General features: G+C 40.1%; 3 protein-coding genes across 20 annotated transcripts in view; 1 reads left to right on the forward strand and 2 right to left on the reverse strand.

Annotated features, from left to right (window-relative positions):
* VTI1A (vesicle transport through interaction with t-SNAREs 1A) overlaps positions 1 to 1,232 on the reverse strand; it is a 348,230-nt gene extending 346,998 nt beyond the window's left edge. For 7 of the 15 annotated variants that reach the window (XR_005833144.1, XM_040623957.1, XM_040623958.1 and 4 more), the window contains exon 1: positions 952 to 1,230. Coding sequence is in view for 14 of the 15 variants with exons in the window: in XM_040623957.1 (XP_040479891.1) it covers positions 952 to 1,045 (94 nt within the window). In the remaining variant the exon portion in view is untranslated. Of the gene's footprint in view, positions 1 to 951 lie in introns of all 15 variants that reach the window. The other 8 variants (XM_008684600.2, XM_008684637.2, XM_008684653.2 and 5 more) reach the window with 5 other exon arrangements.
* A 233-nt stretch (positions 1,233 to 1,465) lies between these two features.
* On the forward strand, positions 1,466 to 17,728 carry ZDHHC6 (zinc finger DHHC-type palmitoyltransferase 6). 4 transcript variants are annotated; one of them, XM_008684571.2, is made up of 11 exons: positions 1,466 to 1,726; positions 2,740 to 3,220; positions 4,764 to 4,855; positions 6,059 to 6,218; positions 7,632 to 7,793; positions 9,422 to 9,475; positions 13,929 to 14,096; positions 15,102 to 15,143; positions 15,823 to 15,968; positions 16,056 to 16,102; positions 17,121 to 17,728. In XM_008684571.2, exons 2-11 carry the CDS (start codon positions 2,954 to 2,956, stop codon positions 17,222 to 17,224), a joined length of 1,242 nt encoding a protein of 413 aa, XP_008682793.2. In that variant the 5' UTR covers positions 1,466 to 1,726; positions 2,740 to 2,953; the 3' UTR covers positions 17,225 to 17,728. The 4 variants fall into 4 exon arrangements, with proteins under 4 accessions (XP_008682793.2, XP_008682799.2, XP_040479887.1 ...); XM_008684577.2 differs by having other exon boundaries at positions 1,466 to 1,664; XM_040623953.1 differs by lacking the exon at positions 9,422 to 9,475.
* Positions 17,729 to 19,099: 1,371 nt separating this feature from the next.
* ACSL5 (acyl-CoA synthetase long chain family member 5) overlaps positions 19,100 to 27,361 on the reverse strand; it is a 40,723-nt gene continuing 32,461 nt past the window's right edge. Inside the window, exons 13-22 of the mRNA XM_008684563.2 lie at positions 26,702 to 26,836; positions 26,115 to 26,210; positions 23,886 to 23,958; positions 23,520 to 23,608; positions 23,109 to 23,225; positions 21,910 to 22,053; positions 21,166 to 21,267; positions 20,610 to 20,681; positions 20,091 to 20,237; positions 19,100 to 19,368 (exon numbers count right to left, since the gene is read on the reverse strand). Coding sequence (XP_008682785.1) covers positions 20,097 to 20,237; positions 20,610 to 20,681; positions 21,166 to 21,267; positions 21,910 to 22,053; positions 23,109 to 23,225; positions 23,520 to 23,608; positions 23,886 to 23,958; positions 26,115 to 26,210; positions 26,702 to 26,836 — 969 coding nt within the window. The 3' untranslated portion in view covers positions 19,100 to 19,368; positions 20,091 to 20,096. The remainder of the gene's footprint in view (positions 19,369 to 20,090; positions 20,238 to 20,609; positions 20,682 to 21,165; positions 21,268 to 21,909; positions 22,054 to 23,108; positions 23,226 to 23,519; positions 23,609 to 23,885; positions 23,959 to 26,114; positions 26,211 to 26,701; positions 26,837 to 27,361) is intronic.

Here is a 27,361-nt window from a genome sequence, read left to right on the forward strand (position 1 = left end):
AAAATACAAAAACAAGGGGCACCTGGGTGGCTCAGGTTAAGCGTCTGCCTTTGGCTCAGGTCATGATCCCAAGGTCCTGGGATGGAGCCCCCAGAGAACAGCTAGGAGTCTGCTTCTCCCTCTCCCTCTGCCCCTCGACCCCCACCCTCTGTGCTCTCTCTCTCTCTCACGCTCTCTCTCAAATAAATTCTTTTAAAAAACTAAAAAAAAGAAGAAAACCACAAAAACAAAACCAAGAACACTTCCAGATGGGATACGAGGAATTTTAAAAGTGAGAAAAATTATCCTGCATCGAGTGCTACATAAAATTAGGTTACAGTCTCCTAAGAAGAATGAGAAATAAAAAAAATGGGGTTGGGGGTATGGAAATACTAATTATAGCAACTAACTCCAAAAAAGGGCATTCTGTATGTTAAATCGTGTAATCTCCACAACTCCACCAGAGACGTACAGTTCTCCCCATTTCACCAAGAAGGAAAGTTGAGAGCAGTTTAAGAAACTTTCGTAAACTTTTAAGTGGCAGAGCTGGGATCTGAATCCTGGTACCATGGCTCTTAACCCTATTTTGCCGCATATAATATTACCACTAACAAAACAACTGGTTACTGTATATTGTAGACCCATGATCTAGGTACGTTCATTCACTCTCTTTGACTACTCATATCTCTATTTTACAAATGAAACAAAACAAAAAACTAAGAGTCAGAGAAACGTTCCCAAGGTTGTACCAAGTAACAAGGCGGTGAAGTCCGGTGAGCCCAGAAAACTCAGCGTAGTCTCTGTTCATGGCACTCCACAACCCAGCCTGGACTGTGCGTTTACCCTCAACCAAGTCCAGCTCCATCACTCCGGGAGGGCCCCTGCACCACCTCGCGCCTCAGAGACGTTCCACCGCCCGCGAGCCTCGGAGCCCTCGGGGCCACCCCCGCCCGGCCGGGTCAGGGCTCTCACCAGGAGGGAGTCGGGGGACCCTCGCAATCTTGCTGGTGATCTCTGCTGTAAGCACCGCGAAGTCCTGCTCGTAGCCTTCGAAGTCGGATGACATGGCGGCTCCTGAGTGATGGGCCCGGGTCGGAGCCCAGGTCGTGGCAAGGGCCACGCGGGACAGAGGAACACGGCGTAAGGACCCCGGGAGGGGGCCGAGAGCTGAGTGGAGAACTGGGGACAGCTCCCAGCCGGGCCGCTTCCTGGTTGTTCGTCGCAGTCTCAGTCCTCCGGAATTTGGCCTGTGTGCGTTTTTTATTGTCCGCCCAGGCTTCAAGATTTAAAAATTCGCGAAAGAAAAGCACTTCTATTAGTGCCCCCCAAAGCTTCCTAAAACCTGAGGGTTCTCGGGGATCACCAAAAGCATTATTTTTATTTATTTATTTATTTATTTTGCCCTTCCACGTTCTGGAAAGCGGCTCCGGCTCCCCGAGCTAAAGATCCCAGGAACTTGCTTCCCGAGGGAAGTCTGATGAAGCGAACCTCCCGGAAGTGGCTGTCGCAGAGATCGCGCGCACTGGGCGGGAGCTGGAGAGCAGCGGCGAGAGCGCTGGCGGGGAGACAGGCTGGTCGCGGGAGGTTCTGCACTCCATCCTCTTACAACCAGGATTTGCTTTCTGCTTGCGCTAGACTGAGGTCCCCATGACGGAGTTATCCGAAGAGGAGAAAACCTGTTCCGGGTGAGCCCAGGCCGCCCCGGAAATGCGATGGCCGAGGAGCGGGCACCAAGGACCAGACTGAGGTGGGAGTCAAGGCAAGGGATGTAACTATGATTTTGGCGGTCTTCGCCCCACCCGAGTGAGCCCAGAATCGCCAGAATATTGAAACCAACCACGCTTGCGGGGATGTTTCTCCCCTGAGTGAGGATTTTTAAGCGCTCTGCTCCATGTCACGGGCGGGAAACTGAGGCACAAGGCAGTAGCATCTGTTGCGTGAATGTCCGTATTACCCTCTATCTGAGATCTTGCCTTGACTCACTGCAGTCCAATCAGAAATTCTTCCACAGGTCTTCCGACGCTCGCCGTCCTGCCTTCCCTGTCCCTCGCTGCGGACGCACTTCCTCCTCTTTTTTTTTTTTTTTTTTTAAATATTTTCATTCATGTTCCTTCTCCCGTGTTCCTCGAATCATGATTTCACACACACTTCTGTCTCCCGTCCCCTCTTTTCACTCTCTCTTTGCTTTCACTCGCTCGCCTCTTTACCTTTGGCCCAAATAGATCCTTAAGTTAGTGTTTTGGGGCAACCGCAGGCAAATGTAGACCGTGTCGGGCTCGTACTTGACAAATCGAGACTCAGTAAGAGGCGTTTTAGAACTCTGTAAAAGGAGTTCGGTGACTTGATTTCTAGTCTAGGTTCAGCTGTTACTTGTGAGCTTTGCGCAATCACTTAGCCTGTCCAAGCCAATTCTTTTCTATGAAGACGGAAGCTGGATTCAATCAATCCCAAAGCCTGCTCCAGCTCTAAAATTCTCGGTCTCCTCAAACCATTCACTAAATGTTGGGCAATCACAGTTCCCTGACAAGTTGAAAACGAAGGAATAAAAAGTAACTATTTTAGAATCATGTATCCAGTTTATATGCCATTCAGACTTGAGCCCTATTTTGGATCAGATAAAGATAGTTCTCTTTGGCATTTGATAAGGTGCTCATTTCATAGTAGTTCACTTGTGGGATGCTTTTGTTTAGGTAGTTATTGGAGTTAAACATAGTATATAATAAATTTTTTTACTGAACTTTCTCATTTTGTTTTCTTTAGATTGGGTTTCAAGCCAGGATACTGGATTCTCCTAGTTAAGATAAAGAGCTCTGAGTGTGTAACAGTGAAAATGGCATAATCTGCATTAACGTCCCACAACTTGAAGGCATGACAATTAAGGAACACACATGGACTTGTGGCACATGGAAATGTGTGCACAGAAAAAGGAAATCTATAATTTTCTAAAAGTAGGAAGGCATTCTTCCTCACCAAAATGGGTACATTCTGCTCAGTTATCAAGTTTGAAAATCTCCAAGAATTAAAGAGACTGTGTCACTGGGGTCCCATCATAGCCCTTGGTGTTATAGCAATATGTTCTACGATGGCCATGATTGACTCTGTGTTGTGGTATTGGCCTTTACATACAACTGGAGGAAGCGTGAATTTCATCATGTTGATAAATTGGACTGTCATGATTCTTTATAATTACTTCAATGCCATGTTTATTGGTCCTGGCTTTGTTCCTTTGGGGTGGAAACCGGTAAGAAAAAAGATCCCTTAAGATAAGGAACTCTAATGATAATCATATATTTAGTTTATGGCTTATCTGCTAACCAATAATATCAGACACAGCCTACGTTTTGCCTTGGTAGAGGCTAAGCCTATTATTCTAATTACTGATCATTTAGAGCTCAAAGAATTTATTTTGTATCTGAAAATATTCATCTAAATTAGTATTTCCCAGAGACATCTTATTGAATACTTGTCCTGCATTAAAAGAAAAAAAAAAAGTATGAAGGGGGATGGGGAGTCTATAGTCCTAAGTTTAAGAAATACTGCATCTCCTGCACCTCTTATAGTTCCACAATGCAGTTTGGCTCTAGGATCTTTACCACGTAATACATTACCAGCCCTCAGAACTGAGAAAAACTCTTTAGAAATTGCTGGCTTAAATCATAAAGTTTTAAAATCGGTGTTAAAATCATCACGTTAGGAAGTACAGTATGAATCATTTTGTGGCTTTTTAAAAATTGTAGAAAGCTTATGCTTATGAATTTCCATATTGCTTGCTGAGGGACACCACCTGATATCTTGTTAAGAAATGCAGAATCTTGGGCTCCACTCCAGACCTAGGAATCAGAATCAGCATTTAACAAAATCCCCAGGTGATTCCTAGTTATGTTAATGTTGGAGAAACACTAATGTAGTGTACTATTTAAAGTGAGTACAGAGATGGCTAAAACAAATTCATATTCTGAAAAACACTATAATTGAGAGAAACCAAGGCACTTGTGTAAGTAACTAAGCTATAGAGAAGAATGGGATGAGTGCTGTTGCAGCTAGAAGGACCTGATCTTTTTCAGCTGTGGACCTGAGGGAGGAGTGGAAATTTCCTTGGATGGGGAAGAAGACATTTCAGGTTGATTCATGGTGGGAGCATATAGTCAGAAATAACAGGTTAGGTAGTGCCAATAAGGCTGAAACAAAGGCAGATTGTGGAAGGCCTCAAATGTGTGAGGGATTATTAGGCCATAGGGAGGTAGTAGAGATTTTCAAGCCAAGCTCTGACCTAATCATCAGAGTTGTGTTATAGGAATACCATCCTGACAACAGACGGTTTGGATTAGAGAGAGACTACAGTAAAGGAAAGTAGTTAGAAGTGATTAAAATGGTGAAAGAGAAATTTCCTAAAGAGATCAGCTCCGATGTTTGAATCCCCACTCCAAAATACCTGCTGCATGGGCAGCTACCTTTTTCTTGAACTCCTCCCATTCTAATAAGAGTCTGGGAAAGTAGAACTAGCTACACTCAGTGGCAGCGGGTTTGGGTGGAGCATGGGGAAGAGAAATTAAAAATGAGTTCTGGGTAATTGGAAGAGCATTGTGGCTGTTACCGGAAACTCATTTTTAAAAATATTTCAGCTCAAGTAAAAGGTCTGGAAATGCAAGTTAGGATTCCAACCTTATCCCTGCACCCCATAAAAAAAAAATCAAACCATACCAAAGCATTTATTCATAAGACTTGACATGTTATTACTTAGGATCAGGTAACTGATATATTTTTGTTTATATTTTGCTACCAAGGAAAATTCTCAGGATAACATGTATCTCCAGTATTGTAAAGTCTGCCAAGCATACAAGGCTCCACGGTCACATCACTGCAGAAAGTGTAACAGGTACTGTCTGTCTTTGCTCCTCATTGGGGACTAATTAGCTTGATTACTGGCCTTATGTTCTTTCTATCACATCAGTCTTAGTTTTAGTCTCTATAAGGGGGCTTCTTTATAAAAAAAAATTGTCAAAATACTTATGTCCATATCTCCATTTTGTTCTTAAGCTATCAATGTTGATAATAAATAATCCTCTTTTTTGTTATAAGTGAAAAGATTTGATTGATTGATTGATTGATTGGAAAAATACACGTTTACTTTTCTTCTTGCCCTGCCAAGAGTAAAAAGTTACGCCTTCAAGTTATTTCCATAGATCAGGATTAATTGTGCTTGTCTGCTGTCATCTTGACTAGCTTTAGAATTGTTCTGAGTCTAAATTATAAGGGACACCTGCCCTTTCCATGATTTGGGTTGACTAATACTTACACTTTATGCAAATCTAATAAATGTATTCAGACGCATATTATCACTACTGTTTAATACAAAAAAACTTAAGGGAAGAAAACTGAATCACTATAAGAAATACGAAATAAACTAGAACCTTTTTAAAACACAGCTCTGCCACTGATTAATAACAAATTTGTGATAAGAATGTTGAAGTTTAGGAAAACCATTTGTGGCAAAGATAGTTTGATATGAGCCCAGGAAATGTTCTTCTAGCAACAAGGGAAGGAAGCTCGGTAAGACTTTGCTTGTTATACCACATCTTATATTCCATAGTTAGCTTGCTTAGCTCAGAAAATCCACATCTAAAAGATGAGAACAGGAAGGAAGGAAGTTACAAGATCTGCTGGGTCCCATGAACCCCGGTAGAGATTTAGAAGTGATATTGTTGAATCTCTGTTGTACTCCACTTCAGTCACTGCATTTCAGAGCTAGAGGAAGACCAGGAACCCATGCTTATTTCTTTATAATGAACCTCTCAGTGGCCTCCTGACTTCTTAAAACAAACTCACTTGTAGCAGACATCTTTTCCTCAGAAGCTGTTACAAAGCCCAACTTTTCTTGTGCTATTTAGAATTTAAAAGAAGTCACTGTTCAGAGTTGCTTAAAAACTCATAAAGACTTTGCTTTCTGTTGCATGGAGTAGAATTCCTCTATGACTCATGGACATGCTGGATTCCTGTTTGCCTGATCTTTTGAAGACTAAAGTTATTTGAAGTAGACAGGATTTTCTGCCTCATGTTTTGTGTAAATTTTTCTTGTTAGATGTGTGATGAAGATGGACCATCACTGTCCTTGGATCAACAATTGTTGTGGTTACCAGAATCATGCTTCGTTCACACTGTTTCTCCTTTTAGCACCACTGGGTTGTATTCATGCTGCTTTCATTTTTGTTATGACTATGTACACACAGCTTTATAATCGGGTAAGTGACAGTGTTTGTTACAAAATCACTGATGCCAAATTAAGTGGTAGTTATGATTACTTAAGTCTCTTTCAGAAATATGATTTCTATGATTTAGGTTGAGAAACAGAACTTTGCTTTACCTATATGTGAATTTCTTTAAAAAAAAGTATTAAAATTTAATTTTTTTCTTAAGATTTTATTTATTTGAGAGAGCATGAGCGGAAGGGGGAGGGAGAAGGAGACTCCCCGTTGAGTAGAGAGCCCCACACGGGACTCGATTCCAGGACCCTGTGATCATGGCCTGAGCTGAAGGCAGCCGCTTAACTGACTGAGCCACCCAGGCGCCCCAACACTTTAATTTTTAAGATGAGGAAAAATTATTTTGTTTTGGAAACTTACCTTACCAGCTGTAGTTGAAGTTGATAATATTTTATTGCTGTATATATAATTTATTTGATTTCACACTTTGTAGCTGTGACAAGAATAATTAGAGGGAAAAAAGGAACAAGAAGAAAAAGACAGCCTGATATTTTCTATTTCCATCTAATTCATGTGACAAGTTGCAGTTCTTTTGTTCATTTCTAATTCCAGTGCCCTGGAAGGTAGCTCATGGAGCAGGCACGTGTCCTAAAATATCCTCCAGAAGATTAGGTTGACTAATGGGCAGGTAGTCAGGAGATAAAGTTCAGGGGTTACAAATCAGTCCCTAAGGAAGCCTGGTGGGTAAATGATTTTCACAGGCCTGAAAGGACTGCAGCGCCCGGAGAACATACGCCCTTCACAGGTGGGACAGCCCATATTCACCTGGGCCAGTTTCTGGTGTTTGGAAACCTAGTCCAGTAATACTAGATCTTCTAGCTTTTCAGGAAAAATCAGAAAATCTGGACTTTTTTAACATCTCCTGATTTTTAAATGTTGGCACCTGGCTGAATATTTTCAAACGTTTTGCAGGCCAGGCAGTGCATCTGCAGGGCAGGTTTGGCTGCATCTTTGCCAGTTTTTAACCTCTGGTTGTGGCACATGTGGGAAGAAACTAAATTCTAGGCTGTCCTTTTTTTTTTTTTTTTTTTGCTGTGGAAGATTTCCATATTGAAAAGCAAGGAGAAGACAGATGACACAATTACAATTTAGATGGATGTCTAGTGCTGTTCATGCGTATTAATGTTAGTGGGGTATGCCTTACGCTCTCTGAGGAAATAATTAAAAACAAAAAAACGTAACATTTGAAAAAAATGAAGAATGACATCCTGCATATCAGTATGAGTTCAAGCCCCAGTATTAATTAGAAACAAATTAGAAATTCATTTGCTTTTAGCCACAGCTTCAGATTATCATTTGTTGATCTTTTTTGATCAAGTTGTTTTAAATGTTCCAGTACAGTCTGACCATTTATGACAGCTGAGTATTTCAAGTGTGTGCTGTCGTTTGTAGCTCTCCTTTGGGTGGAACACGGTGAAGATTGATATGAGTGCAGCCCGGAGAGATCCTCTTCCAATTATCCCGTTTGGATTAGCAGCATTTGCGGCCACCTTGTTTGCCCTGGGATTGGCTTTAGGAACAACCATAGCTGTTGGGATGTTGTTTTTTATCCAGGTAAGTTTCTTGGTTACCTCTAACTAAAAGTTGTCAATTTATTGGGGCTGCTTATAATGAGAAAGAGATAAAGGCTACATTTAAATGTGCAGTATGAAATGGAAGTTATTGTTACCTATTCCATCGTGGTAACTGATCTCTGTACTAGTCAGATAATTTTGAAGTAACTTTCCCAGAATTTCCAGGTAACTGATTTAATTTTTAAAATGTTGTCTTAGAGTTATATATCACTTTATAGTTGAGAAAGCTCTTCTCACATTATAGTCTGTCTTGATCTTCACATCAACCCCCAGAAAGAGTTGAAGAGGAGTATTTTTCCCTTGCTTACAGATGAGTAATTGAATCACAGAAAGGTGAAGTGACTTAACCCAAGATCACCCACTCATGTATTCAATAAACGTAATTATTAATGCTGTTTTATAATAGCATGTATTTAATCATCATCATCATAATACAGCCAACGTTTATTGAGCGCTTACTATGTGCAAGACGCTGTTTTAGGGACATAACATGTAGTAGTTCATGTAATTTCAATAACAACCCTATGGTACCTGTGCTGTTTAATGCTACCCTGGTGACTTTAATTTCAGAGGCTACAATAATGAAACTGAAAAGCGTCCTGCACCTAGGGAAGTCGCAATTAGTAGTAAACGTTTAACTAATACTGGCTCATGTGTGTATCACAGATTTATGAACAAAGTGCTATGAGAACACATAGGAGGATGTGGCCCTAAAGAGATCACAAAATAGTTAAGACTCATTCCATTCACTTAATTAGCTTGTTCATTAATTGAAGGCCTTCTGTGGGCCAGGTGGTGGTGTGCTCGGCCATAGGAATATGATGAGGACTCCTTGCCCTGAGTGTTTTTACTGTGCCACACTGTTTCTGTGGACACAGCCAGACTAAAAGGAGACATAGACCTCTCAGAGAATCAGAAATGCTGGCTTCAGGGCTCTGGTACACCACCCAACCCTTTTAAACTCGTAGTTTTACAATATGCTGGTTTTGTTTATACTTCATGTCTTCTATTAACCTGGGATCAAATTCTTTGATAAAATTCCCCCTCTAATTAAGAATCATATTAGAAATAAATTAAAACCCTGTGGTGTAAAAGCCCACATAAGTGGAATTAGTCATAGCTAGGAAAATCGATTAATAGAATCAAAACTGAATATATTTTATTTTCAAGGCAAGCAGAATATCTGGGTTGACTGAGTCACTTTCTTGTAGCAAATAAATTAATCATAAACTTAAGGTTAAAGATAGTGATAAGAGATTTTAAGAGCAAAATCCACAAGTACTGATTAAATGGATTATATCAATGTTTTATTAATACTCTGGAAACCTTGTTCAGAAGATAGTACTTAAAACATGAACCTTTATTAAAATAGTAGATGTAGATTCGGTTATGGATTGCCACAGTCATTTTGTGGAGTGGCACTGTGCTTAAGAACAGGCAGTCAGATGGACCACACCCTGAGTGTGTTACTTAACCTCTGTTATCCTGGTCTCTTCGTCAGTGGAATGGAGCAATAAAAACTATCTTATAGGGTTACTACGAAGATGATAATCTTAAATGAACCAAAGTTTCATCATAAAATATTTCTGTTTATCATTTAATTTTCAGATGAAAATAATTCTCAGAAACAAAACTTCTATTGAATCATGGATTGAAGAAAAGGTAAATTTTAATAATTGTTTCCTCAATCTCAATAAAGATTAGTTCAGGGAAAAAAAGAAAAGATTAGTTCATAGACCAGATTAACTAATAAATGCCTAGAAGTGAAAACTTCACTACCAGGTGGCTTTCTTAAGTCATTTCATGCCACATAAAAGATAAATGTAGGAAAGAAACATTTTGATTCATTCTTGGTTTAATATAACTCCCACTGCTCGTTCACCCTGAGTTGCTGAAGAAGCTAAGCCATACATTAAACCATTTGCCCATTCTTTCTCAGATTAGGAGTTAAGGCAGACCATTTGGAAAGGAACTTCTGTCCTACCAAGGTGCCATCAAGTTTTTTTCAGTGCCTTAGGACTAGAAAAACGTTCATAAGCCCTACTAGATAGGGCTTATAGCATAGCTTGCTACAGACCTCCCAACCTTTAATACAGTTGTGATTCTGTTGTAAAAAGTCAATCTGACTGCTCCCTGCCTAAAGCTTCTCAGAGCCTCACCATCACTATAGCAGCAGGGGTTATAAATCCAAATGCCTGCAGGGGCCAGGCAGATAACCTAGGTGACAGGAGCCAGCCTGGGTACTAGAGCTGCCTAACCGATGAAGCTGATTGTTACCCTGGAAGGTGCTCACTCACTATTCTGGGTTCATCTCATTGTTTTTCTGGAAAAGTAAGAGATCTGGATTTCTGTGACACCCCTTTTTTGTTTTTATTAGCAAGCAATTCAAATTAAAAGCAAAAAACCTTGTGGGCCAAATTAAACATACCAGTAGGATATATTTAGCCTCCTGGCAGCCAGTCTGTGAACTTGAAGTTATAGCAGTAGGTTCTTAAACTTTTTGGTTTCAGGACCGTTTTACATTCTCAAAATTGTTAAGGACACTAAAGAGCGTTTGTTACTGTGTGTAATGTATATCAGTGATTGCCATATTTCCTGAGAAACATTTTGAAGATTTATGATTTCATTTAAAAATAATAATAAACCCATTATATATTAATAAAAATAGCATATTTTAAAAAATTATTGTTTTTCAAAGTAAAAAATAGGGAGAAGAGTGGCATTGTTTTATATTTTTACAAATCTCTTTAATATCTGACTTAACAGAAGACAGTCGGATTCTCACATCTCCTGCATTCAATCTGTTGCGATATGTTGCTTTGATTGAAGTATATGAAGAAAATCCAGCCTCACACAGATAAGTAGGTAGAAAAGGAGAGAGTATTTTAATAGGCTTTTTAGTTAATAGTGGATATTCTTTGATACTACATGAAAATTTGACAGGTGATAGCCTTGAAAGGTTAGTTGTATGTGAGATGTGAAGCTCTGTCAGTAACCGCACATTTCAGTCCATCAGTACCTCTTGCTCTTCGAATGGACCTTTTACCCATACATGATTGTATAACGTCAGGTATTGGTCATTTGGAAAATACAGCTCTATAGGGTAATGCAGATTTTCCAAATGCTGGCACATTCATTCATATCACTACCAATTTTATGGGGAAAAGTCCTTTATTTTGGAAAGCTGTCAAGCTTACAGTGGTGGATACAAATTTTCCAAAATTCTAATTTTCGCCTGAAAGCCTTAATTTTTTCATTGACAACAAATAGTTGTTTACATTGAAGTAACAGCTTGACTTTATTCATATTTGAGAAAATTTCTGCCAAACATTGAAGTTTCAGTAACCTTAGTTTGTTTCATTACTCATTCTCTCCAGTAAAAATAGTGTTATATGAAAAAAGCTGGCTACGCAGCTTTTGTTAATTCACAGCTCAAACAGATGTTTTCCTTGAGAAAACGTGCTGTATGTTATTCCCCCTCTTGTCACACAGAATATTGAGAGGACATCTACTTGAGAGTTGAGATTAAGTAAAAATCATAGTTTTTATTGCATCATCAAGGACTTATGTAAAACTTTTGTTTGGGTTTGTATTTTTTTTAATTATGAGTATGTAACGGTGAAGAATATAATATCTACTTACACAGGTTGGTGCCACTGACCTGACTCCTGCTTAAGGTACCAGCAATTTTACCCACTATTGCAAATGTCAACACGATGAAAAAGGCAAATAACATGTTAGTATTAAAATGAAAGTTGTTTGACTTTGTTGAACCCTAAGAAAATGTGTTGGGGACTGGAACAGGGGTGCAAAGCATGCTTGGAGAACCACTGATACACATGTTTAAGTCCAGGCTCCTTAGCTTATACATAATCAAACCTTTCGTGTGTTCCCCTGGTCTGTTTCTTCTGCATTTTCTACCTCTCCCCACCCCATCTCACCCTTGATACCAACTAAAATAAAAAACTCCTATTTTATGTATCATAAGCTTCTGTATTTTTCCACATGTCATTCTCTACTTAGAACACTCTTCCTTCCTCTTTTTTGCTGATTTCTTATACCTCAAGACCTAATTTAGGTGTCATTTCTTCAAAGAACCTTCCTTGACTCTCCCTAGATTAGCTAAATAGTTTTTTTGCCTTTCCTGTAGCACCTATTGCATACCTCTGCTGCCTTTTTCTTTTTTTAAGAGAGGAGTGAGCACGAGTGGCAGGGAGGGGCAGAGAGAGAGGGGGAGAGAGAGAATCTTAAACAGGCTCCACACTCAGCGCAGAGCCTGATGTGGGACTCGATCTCAGGACCCTGAGATCATGACCTGAGCCAAAATCAAGAGTCGTATTGCATGGTGCACTGGGTGTTATACGCAACTAATGAAGCATCGAACTTTACATCGGGATCTGGGGATGTACTATATGGTGACTAACAATATAATAAAAAATCATTTAAAAAAAAAACATTAAAATAAAAAATAAATAAATAAAAAATAATAATAAAAAAAAGAGTCGGATGCTTAACTGACTGTGCCGTCAGGCACCCCACCTCTGTTGCCTTTTAACACAGTATTGTTGGAATCCCCCCAACTTTACTGAGTGCTTCTCTGAGGCTGAGACCAGGCCTTAGTCTTTTTTGTAAGCTACTGTCATCCTTAGCACTATTTCTTTGTTAATAGCCTAAATCTGTTCTTTGAGACTCTTATCCATTTTGAAGACTCTGAGACTTTTGTTTATAAAAAGGGAAAATAAATTATCCTTTACTCTTTCGGTGGGAATTTACACAGTTTAGTATGGTCATACATACATATAGCTTGATGTCAATTGTTTTAATTGAATTAACATCAATATTACTTTATAAGTAATTGCAAGAAGGCTTTCCCTAAAATATTGTCCCCTGATAATAAAATATTTCAAGATATCATTTCTAGTTAATGTAATATATCATCATTAGATTAATAGTTTTTTTTTCTGATGACCAAGGCTCTTCATAAAGTGCAATGCTAAATCTAGAAGTTATTTTAAAAATAACTGGCACTCTGTTGCTGACTAAAAAATACAAATAAATGATTATAGAAAATTTATCGAAATTACCAGGCACTAAAATTGATACAAATTTCACCTGGGTTTGTACACTTATTGTAAGAATAAATGTATCTTTATACCACTAGGTGTCAGTGGTACTTAAGAAATTCTAAGCCGGTTTATCTCAAGTTAAAGTTAACAATTTAAGTGCCTAGAATATAATTTATGCAACCTGAATATTTATGTATATGCATAAAATGTACATATAAATGCATATGTAAGTGAGTATATATACATGTATAATGGTATAAAAAAACTTAAGATCTGCACATTTCCGCTGGTTTTTTAAAAAAATAATTTTCAGAAAATGATGACTCCCCTGGAACCCATTTTCCTGGCCATTCCCACAAGTGTTGTTGCTACCCAGGATATAACTGTTGCATTCTGCAGCACCCCTGAAACAGTTCCTTTCAGCCTGAATAAACTCTTGCTTCCTCTTAAATCTTTTTATCAACATCCCTTCTTTACACCTGGATTCTTTGTTTTGCCGAACAACAAAGAACATTGAGGATTTGTTATATGTGGAATAAAGCTATTAACTTATTTATTTATTTATTTAGATTTTATTTGTTTGAGAGAGAGAGAAAGAGAGCACAAGCTGGGGGAGAGGCAGAGGGAGAGGGAGAAGCAGACTCCCAGCTGAGCAGGGAGCCTGATGTGGGGCTCCATCCCAGGACCCTGAGACTATGACCTGAACCCTGCCTGAAGGCAGACGCTTAACCAACTGAGCCACCCAGGCGCCCCACTATTAACTCTTTTAATAAGCATTTTTGAATGCTTGTTCCTGAATAAGCCCAGTCAGACATTTCCTGAATGATCTCATACGAGGTTGGTGTTATATAGCAAGTTCCTCTTATATTATGATAAGTTTGTCTATCTCTTCTGTGTATACTAACGTTACAACAAGGAGGAAGCATTTTTAGGAGTGATACAAATTTGAGGAATAAATGTATATTACTATCAGTACTATCAATAGTATATTATTTAGTAAGCCTTTTAGGGCAGAGGCATCTGCCATCTTACCTCTTTGTTACCCACAGGCTAAAGATCGAATTCAGTATTACCAACTGGATGAAGTCTTTGTTTTTCCCTATGATATGGGAAGTAGATGGAAGAACTTCAAACAGGTATTTACGTGGTCAGGGGTCCCTGAAGGAGATGGACTAGCGTGGCCAATAAGAGAAGGCTGTCACCAGTACAGCTTAACAGTAAGTATTTCTGTTCAAATAGTCTTTCCTTTCTGTTTCACCCTCGTCTCTTTAAGTGCCCCTTAACTCAGATGACCTTTTATAGTAAAATAAGTCATAAAAGTTTTTTTGTTTGGCAAAAATAAATATAAATTAACAATCCCAAAGCACTCCTTTTATCATGCCTCTCTTTTAATTTAAATTTCTCTTTGATCCTCCATACATGTGCCATAAAGTCCTGATCCCTTCACTTGGTTATAAAATCTGACCTAAAACTGCTCCGGCTACTTCCTAACGGCCTTTCCAATCGGCCTGCTTTCCTCAGTGAACTCCTTTGTGTGTTCCTGCCACCTAACTCTGTCCACATCCTCTTCTCTATCGGAAATTATCAAGGCCAGTTTCAGTCCCATCTCATCTGGATTTGGTGCTTAACCATATGCTACTGTATGGTGCCCATGAGGTCTCATTTTTATTTAATTCTTTTATATCTTTAATCTGACAAGATTCAGTACAGAGATCATGAGTTATCTTGATTTCCCCTAGTATATCTAATATAGTACCATTTAATAAATTGTTGATGAATACGTGAAGAAAAGTCATAATGATGACTTTTAGTGGAGACTTGCGGGTGAATTTTGCAGTCTGTCTACCTTCTCTCTAAAGAATCCGTGAATCCCTGTGTCATCTTTACCTTCAGGACTAGCCTGGAAGCCCCATGAGGGCAGTGAGCATATGTCCCTGACCCCTGGGCCATAGCGAATGCTCAGTGAGTGTATGCAGATGAAGACAGGAGAGAGAATGTGGAGAAGAAAGCCTCGTGTCAGCTCCTGCTCTCAGTCATAGGGACTTTGACTTCTCTAAAAAAGCTTTCCACTTCTCTAAAAAAACAAAAACATGTGGCCTTTGAATTGTCAGCACTGAAATGCTGGAAAATTGAGAGTTTGTCATGTCACTCTGGTACCGTAGATGGCAAAAGGCTATTTTCAACACTGAGATAACGTTTTTTCTTTTTATATCTCCAAACAGATTGAACAGTTGAAACAAAAAGCAGATAAAAGAATCAGAAGTGTAAGTAATATTTTTGCAATGATACTAGTTTGTTTTTCTTTTTGTCAGGCGCTACACTTCTGCATAGTTTTCAAAATTGCCTTTGAGCAGAAGCCAAACATTAAATAATGTTTCTTAATACAGTTGTTGAAATTTGATGCAGTTCACTTTTGTTTTCTCTAAGTAGTTCAGACTGGAGGTTTGGAGGGAATGTAAGCAATTTATATTGCCAACAGAAAAATAATTACCCTCAATATAGCTCATTAGTATGAAACCCATCCTTACACTTCTGCTGTACAATTTGATGGCCACTAGCCACATGTGGCTATTTACATTTAAAGTAACTAAAATTAAATAAAATAAAAAATTCGGCTCCTTGGTTGCACTAGCCACATTAGAAGTGCTTAGTAGCTACCTGTGTCTAGGGGCGACCACATTGGTTACCACGAATACAGAACATTTCCGTCACTGCAGTAAGTTCTGCTGGGCAGCAGTGCTCTAGAATTTAATTCTTAGCTATGTGCTTGAAATGCAGGTAAGGAAAGCCTGGAGAACTAGAAACATCAGTTGCCTCCTGTAAAGGAATTGGGAGGGAAAGACTTGTCACCTGATACTTCGGATCTACCTTTCACAGTTTAAATTCAAACTTACAGAAATTCGGGGGTAAATGTTAAATTGTTTTTCTGATTACGGATGCCAGGTACGTTATAGAGTAATAGAAGATTACAGTGGTGCCTGCTGTCCTTTGAATAAAGGAATCAAAACCTTCTTCACCAGCCCCTGCACTGAAGAGCCTCGAATAAGGCTACAGAGAGGGGAATTCATCTTAGCCACAAGAGGGTTACGGTAAGTGATAGAAAGTACGGAATTTTTTTAATGATGAAATTAGCATCTAGCCTAAAAAAATTAATTTTAATTTTTTAAATATTTCAGATACTGGTTGTATGGAGATAAAATTCTTGATGATGCCTTTGTAGAAGGTATGGAAATGGGAGGAAATGTTTAATAGACAAGGCTGCTAGTAATAATTCCAAATTTTGTGGGAATAACTCTTAAAAACAATCAGTGTCACATGAATTAGGTTACATAATAGAAAGACACATCATCAAGCAACAGAAAAAGGCTTCTTACATTATTTCTCCATAGCACTTCTATTTATCAGGTCTTTTTAGTGGCAGCTAGTATTGGAGCTCCTCATGATCTGAGTGACAGGCACTTGTAGAAGTGCTTCACTTGTGGTGGTGAAGTCGCCAACAGCCCTCATGTATGTTGCATTGATGAGGAAACCGAAATGCACAGAGGCTGAGCACCGTGCCCAAGACCACACTAAAAACAGGTAGAGCCAGACCTCCAAGCCAAGCAGTCTGGCTCTAGAGCCTGTACACTAAATCCCCGTGCCCTACGCTCCCCCTGTGAATGAATATTCCTATGAAGTTATTATGGAAACTAACGATTTGAAATTTTCTGTCTTTAATTTTTTTTTTTTTAGAACTGTTCCTTTTTAAAGTAAAGATTAATCCTGGATGCTTTTTCTAAAACACTGGGTTAATTGTAGGTTAACCCCATAAGACTGCTTATGCAACCCTGATATAGAAATGTACATATTGGAAAAAACCTAAGAAGGAAATTCAGAGAGGCTACAGGGAGGTAGTTCCTTGAAACAGGAGAAGTATGACAGTGTGCCCCAAACACCACAATCACAATTATGTAAGTCAATACCCATGTTGGGAAATCCTGCCCACCACCCCACCCCCCCCTTAGGGGTTGTCCTGAACCACATTAGCACCTTTCCCAGCTAATAGCATTTGGGAAATACTGGTTTTCTAGCTTGATAGACAGCATTTAAACATATTTTTTTCTCAGATTATGCTTATAAAAGATGGTAAAGGAGGAAAAAAGTAAAGCAGAACTAAAAGCTTATTGATTTGAAGTAATGGGACTTAGGTGGCTCAGAAATATCACTAAATCTATTCATGTCAATTTCATTTTCTCCCTCAGGTGTTTCACGAATCAGAGGCTGGTTCCCTAGAAACTGTGTGGAGAAATGTCCCTGTGATGTTGAAACAGATCAAGCCCCAGAGGGCGAGAAGAAAAATAGATAGCCACTGTTAAAGTAAAATTACTCTTTAAGTCCTCTCCATTACTTGAAAATTGTACATATTACTAAAGAATTATGCAATGAGCCTACTCTGGTTAAGGTGTTCTTTTCCTCAAAGGTGCCCTAGTGCCATAATCTATTTTATTACCATTTTGAAATGGAGAAGCCATTCTGCATATGCCTTTGAATTCCTGCCCCTCTTTTCCATCTCTTCCTCTCCCCAAAAGGAAAAACACTTCACCCAAGTAAATCAATTGCATTTTCTCTAGGGTTTTTTTTATGCGCTGCACACTATGGACCTCACCTGCAGACATAGTTCCCCCTTTGGCAGGAGCATCTGCATGTGATGCTTTTATCCCGTTTCCCCCTCAGTTATTTCTTATGTAATATTCTAGATACTGTAGAACATAATATGTCAGATTCACTATAAGCTTAAATTTTATTACCTGTCTTTTAATAATGCAGATTTTGTCAAATCAAATAAAGATCAATGGATGTTCTGTAAAAATCTGGTTTTTACTAGACTCTTTCTTTTGGCTGACTGAAAAGGTTTGTCTTAGTTCTTTGTGGAAAAACTGCTCTACTACCTTGTGAAAAATTGGCATCTTTAATCATGAGTCTTAAGATATTAATGAGTATTAAGGTATAAATGAATTAATGGCATGAGATCACAGCATTCTGGGAAACTTTCAACTTAGTGAGCTCCAACTGGTCTAGCTCCTATTACCTCCTTGACCTGCTCTCTTACTCCCTCCCTCATTCCAACTAAACCACACTGGCTGCCTCCCTATTCCTATGGGAGTAGGTCAAGTGTACACTTGAATCTCTCAAGACCTGAAGCGTATGTGAATGGTAGGATCTACTGGTGGATTGGATGCTTAATGTTGGGCTTGTCTAAGCACAGGTAGAATTAGAGAAGTCACCTACTCCCATACTAATTCTTTTCAAGGCAGGGAACTTGAGCTTTTGGGGGTTGTAACAGTTAACATTAAGGGAAGGGCACTTAGAGATTTATCAGTGAATGAAACATTACTCTGTCCCATTCTAGTGATCGATGGGGAGGTAGACAGACAAGCAAAATTTGCATCAGATGGAGTCATGGAGTGGGAAGAAAGCAGGTAAGATGATCTGATGGAAGTGACCTTTGACAGTTGAAGGGACAAGTCGTGTGCCTCTGGGAGTAGCTGCATCTTAGGCAGAGGGAATAGCCAAACAACAGGTGGAATGTGCCTGGCATGTTTGAGGAGTAGGGAGGCAGCCAGTGTGGTTTAGTTGGAATGAGGTAGGGAGTAGGAGAGCAGGTCAAGGAGGTAATAGGAGCTAGACCACGGAGAGACCCTGTAGATTAATTGTTGTCTTCCCTTTGTTTCAGATACTCAAGAATAGACATTTCTTCAGATTTTCTGGGCTCAGGGTCTAGGGAGACCATCCAGGAACATTCTTACCTCCAGTTAGAAGACAGAAAGGAACACTGTTCAAGACTTCTTAGAACACAACAAAGATGGTAAAGAAGGAAACAGTGAATCACGTGTTTGGTTGGAGTTTGGGCTCAGCTGGTATTTGTTTTATTATTCACAGCTGTGGGAGAAGAGGGCCTGGTCCTCTCAACATTGCCTTTAGTAGTCACCAATCTTGGTTGCATACTAGAACAACCTAGGGATCTTTTAAAAATCCCGATGCCCGGGCCGTACCCCAGACCATTTCAGTCAGAATCCCCAGGGTGGCACCCACCATTATTAGGGTTTCTTTAAACCCCTCAGGTAATTCTAGTGTTCAGCCCAGTTTGAGAGGCACCAGCTTGCTTGATTGTTGAGTGGTCCTTGTCTAGGCTGATTCTGATTCTCCTCATGGTCTGTGAGGAAGCACACACCGCAGTGAATGTGTTTGCAGTAGTTTATTTTAAAGACTTTACAAGTGGAAGCAACGTGTTGTCTGGGGGTAAGGTATATCAGGAACTGGAGTCCAGTAGAGAAAAGATCAGTCAGTTCCCTCCCAGAAAATAAGCCGTTGTGTAGCCTCTGTGCTTGCCCGTAGGTCTTTGGTTCCCAGTTCAGGAGGCCTTTGCTCAGTGCTAGCTTCATTTACTGGAAAAGTGCACTTGACATGAGTTTAAACTCCTTCCCCTGTAGCTTTCAGTTCAGCAGCAAACTGTAAGGAAAAGATTGAGTCAGCAGATACTACTGTAGATAACACTTTCTGAACATTCTTTTTGGAGATGTTATAGGCCCCATGTTTTTAATTCTGAGTCAGAGAAACTAGGGAGTTTAGGAAATGTTCAGTATGATCGAACTTCCCTTCTGTAGACAGACATTAGTGTACATAGGAGTATGTAGAAGAAATTAGTCTCACAGGTATGACTGATATTAGTGATAGGTTAAAAGATTAAAAATTTCAGTGGTTTTGAGGAATAGTTAGAAAACATGAATTATAAACAGCTTTTTAAAACTTAAAGGTCTCTTAATTTGAACGCCGGAAGGCCTCAGTGCTGCGACTGTCAACAGGTAGGTTTACTGTCAAACAACGAGGAAGAAGTCACTTTGGCTCTTAAACTAGTGGTCACTTACAAAGCTTAGAGGTTGTGAGGAAGGGACAAAGAATAACAAATGGACCTTGAAGAAAGGCATGTTGATAAAAGTGACCAAAAACCTAAATATCAGCAACATTTAAGATGGGAAGGACAACATTTATTTAGTTCAGGGCTAAGCTTTTGCATTATAATTCTCCCAATATTTTTTAAAAAGCCGCACACTATGTTTTTTATTAATTTAGTAGATAAAATAACAGATAGGAAGAAAGACAGAAAATGAACATAAGATTAGTTTTTAATCCATATTCCTAAAAGGCAGGAAGCCCCGTCCAGCTCAAAGTACCTTAATCTACTCCTGGATGTTCTCATACAGGCTGTCGATTTGGGTTCGAAAGTACTTGGAAAGCTCTCCCCGCTTTGCTTTCAGTGTTGGTGTTAAGAGCCCATTTTCAATGGAAAATGGCTCTAGATGAAGAAAGATGCTTTTGACCTAGAAGAGAAGATGCACACAAAGCCCATGTTTATTGGTGATTCAGACTTTTCTGCAGAGCCCTCTGCATGCTTTGTAAAGAACTTGAGAAAAGTGGGGTTGATGAAGGGGGAGGGTGAAGAGAATAGTAACACATGCCCATTCCCCACAGACTGATAATTTGGGAAAGAAGCGAGAAGGGAAAATGGATAATAAACAGTAAAAAAAGGATTGTAAAAGTAACTACAAAAGGTCATTGCCATTTGTACTTAGTCGATTAATAGTGTAAAACCTCAGATCAATTCTTTGGAAGTTACACTGAAACCCTATTACAAATCCAAACATGAAAACTTTCTTGTATGACTTGACCAGGATTACATCAGTAGTACATACCTGTTCAAAGGATTTAAGGCCACCATCTCTCCCAGTTTTCTGCAAGTCTTCTAAAATGGCTTTGTTTACAGCCTGAGAATATAAAACACAGCTTAAAGCATGGCTGGTTTGAAAAAGAGTCCAAATGAAAGGCTAAGCATGAACCAACTCAAAATGCCTACAAAAGCTCATCAGGGTAAAGCAGGATATAGGTGTGTGTATATATAGGCACATTTTATGCTTAATATTGCTCCAAAAGCTAATAAGAAGGAAAGGCCGATCTAAATGTTAACAGGGATTTTCTCTGGATGGCATTTTTTTGTTTCTCTATTCTCCAGTTTTTTCCCCCATAATGAACTTACTATAAAAAGAATAGAGGGTTTTTGTTTGTTTTTAACTTCCCATCCCATCCTATCCTCCAATCTAATAAAACCCGTCAGTCTATTTCAACCATCCCAAGTGCAGAAAGAGTCTGTTCTTCCAAAGAGAAAAGCATCATCGCTCTCCAAGTTAGTGGGGCTTCCGCTCTCCCGTCATGGGCCCCAAGGGTGTGCATAGAACTTTCTTAAGAACTTACTTGGTTTTGGCACAGTTCCTCAAGGGAGCCTTTAATGCCAAGTTTGGCTACAAATGAGGGCAGCACTTCTGGATCAGGAACCACCACTCCCACTAAGGACGACTATAGAAGGGAAACAAGGGCATGTGAGAGCTAGGGTAATGGTGTCCCACACTGGATGAAGACAGCAGGATTCTAGCGCTGTAATAGGCACATCCCAAGACCTCAGTTCGATATACCATACACTCTTCTCTCACCATGTATTTCAAACCCTCATGGAATTCTGATCCCATTTTCCTACTCAATATCTTTTTACAAAAAGATTCTATTCAAATTCGATTAATCAAAAAGAAATGGTATTCAGCATTAAGCCTAAAGCATCCTTGGCCTGTCTTTGGCCAAACCCCCACCCACACCCCAAAAGTTAAATTTAAGCACAGCATGTATAAAATAGTTCCATTGTGCCAGACGAACTCCCACTGTAGTGGGAACTAAGTGTGACATGGGGCCCTTTGTTACTGAATGGCTACCCTTTAGAAAAATGGTTAGAACAATTCTAACTGACTTGTTCACAGACTCCATCATAGTTAAAAGATTTTTTTTTTTAACATATGTATTGCCTTGAGGGTTGGAGCGTGACTTCCCTTCTTTGGCTTTATAAGCTCAAATCTTCTCATCCTAAACCGCCCTATCCAGATTTCCTATAGCTATCGGAGCCAGTACGGCCTGTACCTGAAAATGGCTATTGTTAAAACAATGTATTACCCGTAAGCTATCCCCATGCACGAAAATTTGCAACACTGGTCTACTCCTGATGTAGATATTTTCTATCTTCTCTGGAGCAATGTATTCTCCTTGGGCCAGCTTGAAAATGTTCTTTTTACGGTCAACGATCTTCAGAGTTCCATTCTATGTGAAAGAGAGAACAGCATCAGTGTTTTTGAGCTCTCTGGGTGATGTCAGTGGATAGAGTGGCAAAGTTATAGGTATTTTCCTTCTGTAAACTTGATCTCTCTAGAGACTCTTGAGCAAAGTTTCATTTCTCTTTGTTGGCTTTGGGGAAAGGGTAGGGGAGCAGCTTCCAGCAAGAACCTGCCTATACTGTTTTCTCCTTGTGGAGAGTCAAGGTACAGCCTCAGAAAGAATCCCCAGGACCTGCTGAAGTTGTATAAATGGTTGCCTCGTCCAGTGAAGAAACTTTGCAGCTCTGAATTTCCAATAACTTAATTTCCAAATATTCCATTTCCAGAACTCTCAGGAATAGGAAAGGAGTTATCTTTACTAAGACTTCTGGATTAGTTAGATCTCCCCCTCCTTGACTCCCTTTTATGTATCACTCCTGTTGATCCTGGAGCAGGCTGAGATAGCCTCACTGTCCTAATGCTGATCAAGCAAGTCAGTAATTGTGCTTGGTAGGGCCGAAGCAGGGCGGGGGAAGACTCTGACAAGCCGCCAGAGGTCATTTGCAGCTTCATTTCTCTGAGTTAATGAGCTCTGAGGAGCTCAGGTCCTTAGGGGTTTGAACTGTAGAATTGGGACAAATGGCAAATACAATCCACATGATCACACCCTAAGTGGGACAACAGACTGAACCAACCATGGAACCATCAAGAAGGCTGACTCCAGAAATTAGTCTTCAATTCAGCCTAATGGACGTTGTCTGGGAGTGACTAATAAGGCACGGCCCTCTGTCACTGTAGTGTGGGAACTTACTCAGAATTACATTTTTGGTCCTTTTGAGAGCTGGGACTAGAACACAGAGCTCCCACCTAGGTTCTTCAGCTGCATTGTTCTCTTCTTTGTAGTATGAGGATGCCACAAGCCAGGTAGGATACAGACCTAACCTTTCCGGCTGCCTTAGCTGATTAATCTACTCGCATCTCTGCCCATCTTGCATATTATAAGCAGATAGTTCTCTTCAGTCCAACAACAGAGGCTCCCAGAAATTCTGAAGAAGCACCCACCGGGAGCCAACGGCCAATGTCTCCTGTGTGAAGCCAGCCGTCCTCATCCAGAGCTTCCTTGGTTTTCTCAGGATCCTTCAGGTATCCTTTGAACACATTGTTGCCCTTGATGCAGATCTGCACAGAAGACAGCACAGGGTGGTAACAGTGGCAAAGATTGCAACTCCCAGCAGAGGTACTTGACGAAGCACCTGCTGCCACCTTAAACCATTCGGTGGTTCCCACTACAGCGGAAGAACCACCAGATTTTAGTCCCTGTTGCAGGGGCTAAGAAAGTGAGGTTCACAGATGTTCAGTTCCTTGTTCAAGATCTCGGGTCAAACCCAAGTCCGCTCACAGCCGTGTGGTCTTTCTGACAAAACAGCTCTAATGTGATTGTCTGGGTGTGACGACAGAGCACAACCTACCCACCTCTCCTTCATTGTTCACTGAAAAGTAGTTCATGTCTGGTACATCTTCCAGCTTCACGTGATTGCAAGGCAGGGGGACTCCAACGTGCCCTAGAACACACCACATTAATTCAGCTGGGAAACCATGAAACAGTGATAATTCCAGGCACATTTCTGAGATATTTATGGATTGACTCTAAAAGAAAAAGACTGAAAAGTTACCTGGTGCCAATGCTGGATAGCTAAGATAGAAATGTCTGGACTGAAACTTGAGTGTGGCATTTGCCACATTTGTCCAGAGCATTGAGGTTATCTCACCTAAGCCCTCGTTCAGGTAGAACCCCTCTCCCCACCACCGCATCTCCCACCCAGTAGGTGGAGAACCTACCTGTTGTCCAGTCCCCAGGTGACGTGAATGTACAGCCAGCAGTGCATTCTGTTTGACCATAAGCTTCGAACACCTGGGTAAACCAAAGAAGGGTCTGAGACTTACTCAAGACAAAGCCTAAGCGGCAACGCCCTATGGCAAGACATGAGGAAAGCAAGGTCTCTCAAGGTTGGAAGATACTTGGTGTCTTAATACTTCCGACCCATGTCTGAGCTGCAAAATCTTTACAACTTGGATGCATTCAAAAACCAAAAGCCTCCAGAAATAGACCAAAGTATAGAAATTTCTACTGTATTTCAGAAAAGAGAGCATTTCAAGTTGATAGGAAAATACGAGATACGAGGTGAAGTGACGCCCGGAGGCAGCGGCCCTATAGCCCAGGCGGTGAAGTGCTTCTGAAGGAACTGAAGAAAGGGAGCAGGGTTCTGTTTGTTTTGCAAGGTTTTTTTGGTGTATTGTTGTGGTGGTTGCTTTTTAAGACAAATAGCTCCAGCTGTGATATAGAACAGCGGCTGGCAAGCTTTTTCTCTACAGGACCAGATAGTAAATATTTTCAGCATTGTGGGTGTCTGGGCTCTGTGGGAGCTGCTTTGCCAGTGGAGCACAAAAGCAGCTGTAGACATCACGTCAATGAATGGGTATGGCTGCGTTCCACTAAAATTTCACTTCTAAAAAGAGGCAATGGGCCAGATTTGGCCTGTGCTGCAGTTTGCCAACCCCTGGTGTAGAGGATAATCTTTTTTTTTTAGTTTTTTTATTATATTATGTTAGTCACCATACAGCACATCCCCGGTTTCCGATGTAAAGTTCGATGATTCATTAGTTGCATATAACACCCAGTGCACCACGCAGTACGTGTAGAGGATAATCTTGAACGGAGAGAGGAGTGAGGCTGGCGGGGCAAACCAGTGCCTCGGCAGCTGCAGGGGGGAAGGGCTGTGACAGGCAGACTGTGGAGGGATGGAGAAGGCGGCGTTTCTGGGAAGGCTGCGGCGACAAGACCTACTACTGATCCATTGGTTTTAGGGGCTGAGGGAAATGAAAGCATTAAGAATGGCCAAGAGGGTGCTAATTTGAAAGAGTAGAGGAGCTCTGGCCTTGGCATCAATTTAGAATCTTTTTTTGATTGTGGTTCTACCCAAGAGGACGTGGTGAGGACAAGGATCCGTTTTACTCATGCTGTGCATGTTGGTCGAGTGGATGAACCAGTTAGCTGTCGGGGGGGTTGCGGGGAAGAGAACTTCCACACCCAAGCACTTGTCTCAATTCCAGATGGAATAGAGACCGAATTAGAAAAAAGTAAAACCATAAGAGTATCAGAAAATATGAAGGACAGAGGTCTTACGGAATACTGGAGTCAGGGAGTCCTGTCTAAGCAGTTCAAAAACGACAAATAAAAAAGATCAGTTTGATGACGTCAACATTTGAAGCTGTTATTGAGCAATCCACAAGGCAAAAAGATGAGACTAGGAAAAATATTTCTAACGAAACAAAGATTAATATTATTACTGTGTGAACTCTTAGAAGCAATGTGAAGAAGAACCGTTCCAATTATCATTCGGCCATTTTTTATAAGAAAGTAATAGAGTAATTCATGGAAGAAATACAAGTGCCAATAAGTGACAGAAAAGATGTTCGGTGTTAATAAAAGAAACAAAACTGCTCTGAGATTTTTCATGCATCTGGTTGGCTAAGATTTAAATGACTGAGAAAGCCTTACACTGGCAAAAATGTAGGGAAATAAGATCTTATGCGTCATTTGCGGGCGTGTATAAAAAAGACAAGATCTTTCTGGAAGAAAGCGTGATAATCTACATTAACATACAAAGCAAACCCATATATTTTGACCATTTTGATACATAAGTATCCGTATCACTTCATTGATTATAATAGTGAAAAAATAGTCATTGACTTAAGTGTCCATCAACAGGAGACGAGTTACTTAGGTACGTCTAATAAACTATCTCAAAACCACTAAAATGATGTAGATCTTTATTTGACCAGGACCAGTGTTGATGGGACATGGTTTAATAAGTATTTTAGAACTGATGCCAGTTTATATAAAGGTTTCTAAACACAGATGCATAAAGAGAAGGATTATTTTCTGATTTTGAGATTTTTGGTGAATTTCTCCATGGTGTATTTCAGTTGTGTTTTCCTTTTTTAAAGAGTGAGCTTGACTTGTGCAAAAGTGAAATAAGCTATCCTCAAAGAAGGTGCTTGGCTTACCGGACATCCCAGTGCCGCCCGGAGGAATGTCAAGATCGGAGAGGAGATGGGGGCAGCTCCAGTGACCACAAAGCTAACCTTCCCACCCAGGCCAGCCTGTTAAGTAGAAAAAAAGAGCCACTGAAACCGATTCCCTTGGCTTCAGTTTCCTCCACTGTTAAATGGGTAAAGCAGCCTACCCAGTATAAGAATTAAATTAGTTAATTTACAAAGCACTTAGAATAGGCCCTGGCCTTGAGGAAAAGCACTTCAATTGTTAGCTGCTCTTATCACTATCATCCATAGCTGGGACTCGACCTGCAGTTTTTAAAAATTTCCTCAGATAATTTACATTCTCAGGCCCTTTGCATTACATATAATTTCAACACATCACCTAAGAGAATAAGAGTATGCGCTAGAGCCTAAGTAAAATTTTTTTTTTTTTGCTTTTTGACCAATTTCCTTTAATGACAAAGTTGTCCAATATCTCAGAAGGTGAGTAAACACCGTTAAAGAGACACTCAGCCATCAGAGAAAAAGCCAAGTATGATAAGCTAGCAGGAAGCCCAGATATTTGCCTGGCTCTGTGCAGGACCGAACCAACCTACCTGGATCTTTGCAAAGACTAACTTGTCCCATAAACTGTCACGCCTGATGATTCCCTTTTTCACTTCACTGAATTTACAGGAAATAGCCAAGTTCAACAAGAACTTCTTCACGGGTGTCTTGGCTTCATGTTGTACCTGCAAGATGATAGCTCCTCTTAGTTCAAACCCTATTGGAGATACTCAACAAAGCCATTCATCAGTGAGCAAAAAATAGTGCCTTCTTGCTTTCTAAGGAAGTGATTTTCATTCATGAACTGGATTGCTAAATAATGACAATTCCAGGGAATTATGGCCACACTAAGACATAATAAGTATACTGAGAATATACAGAGTTCTATCCTCTAGATTTCTTGCCCTTGGCAAACAACTTTGACAACTGAACTAAGCATGTCCTCAAAATTCTCAACATCTGCCTACCAAAATCACCTGGGAATACTAGATAAAAAACACCTCAACGGGCAATATCTTTTGGGCTTTTGATTTAATATATCAAAGAAAGACCTAGGCACCTGATTTTTTTTTTAAAGATTTTACGTACATACTTACTTACTTATTTATTTATTTGACAGACAGACAGAGCACAGGCAGGGGCAGAGAGAGAGGGAGAAGCAGGCTCCCCACTGAGCAGGAACCATGAGGCAGGGCTCGATCCCAGGACCC

Source organism: Ursus maritimus, unplaced genomic scaffold (assembly GCF_017311325.1).
Source record: "Ursus maritimus isolate PB19 unplaced genomic scaffold, ASM1731132v1 scaffold_7, whole genome shotgun sequence".
NCBI classification, from domain to species: domain Eukaryota; kingdom Metazoa; phylum Chordata; class Mammalia; order Carnivora; family Ursidae; genus Ursus; species Ursus maritimus.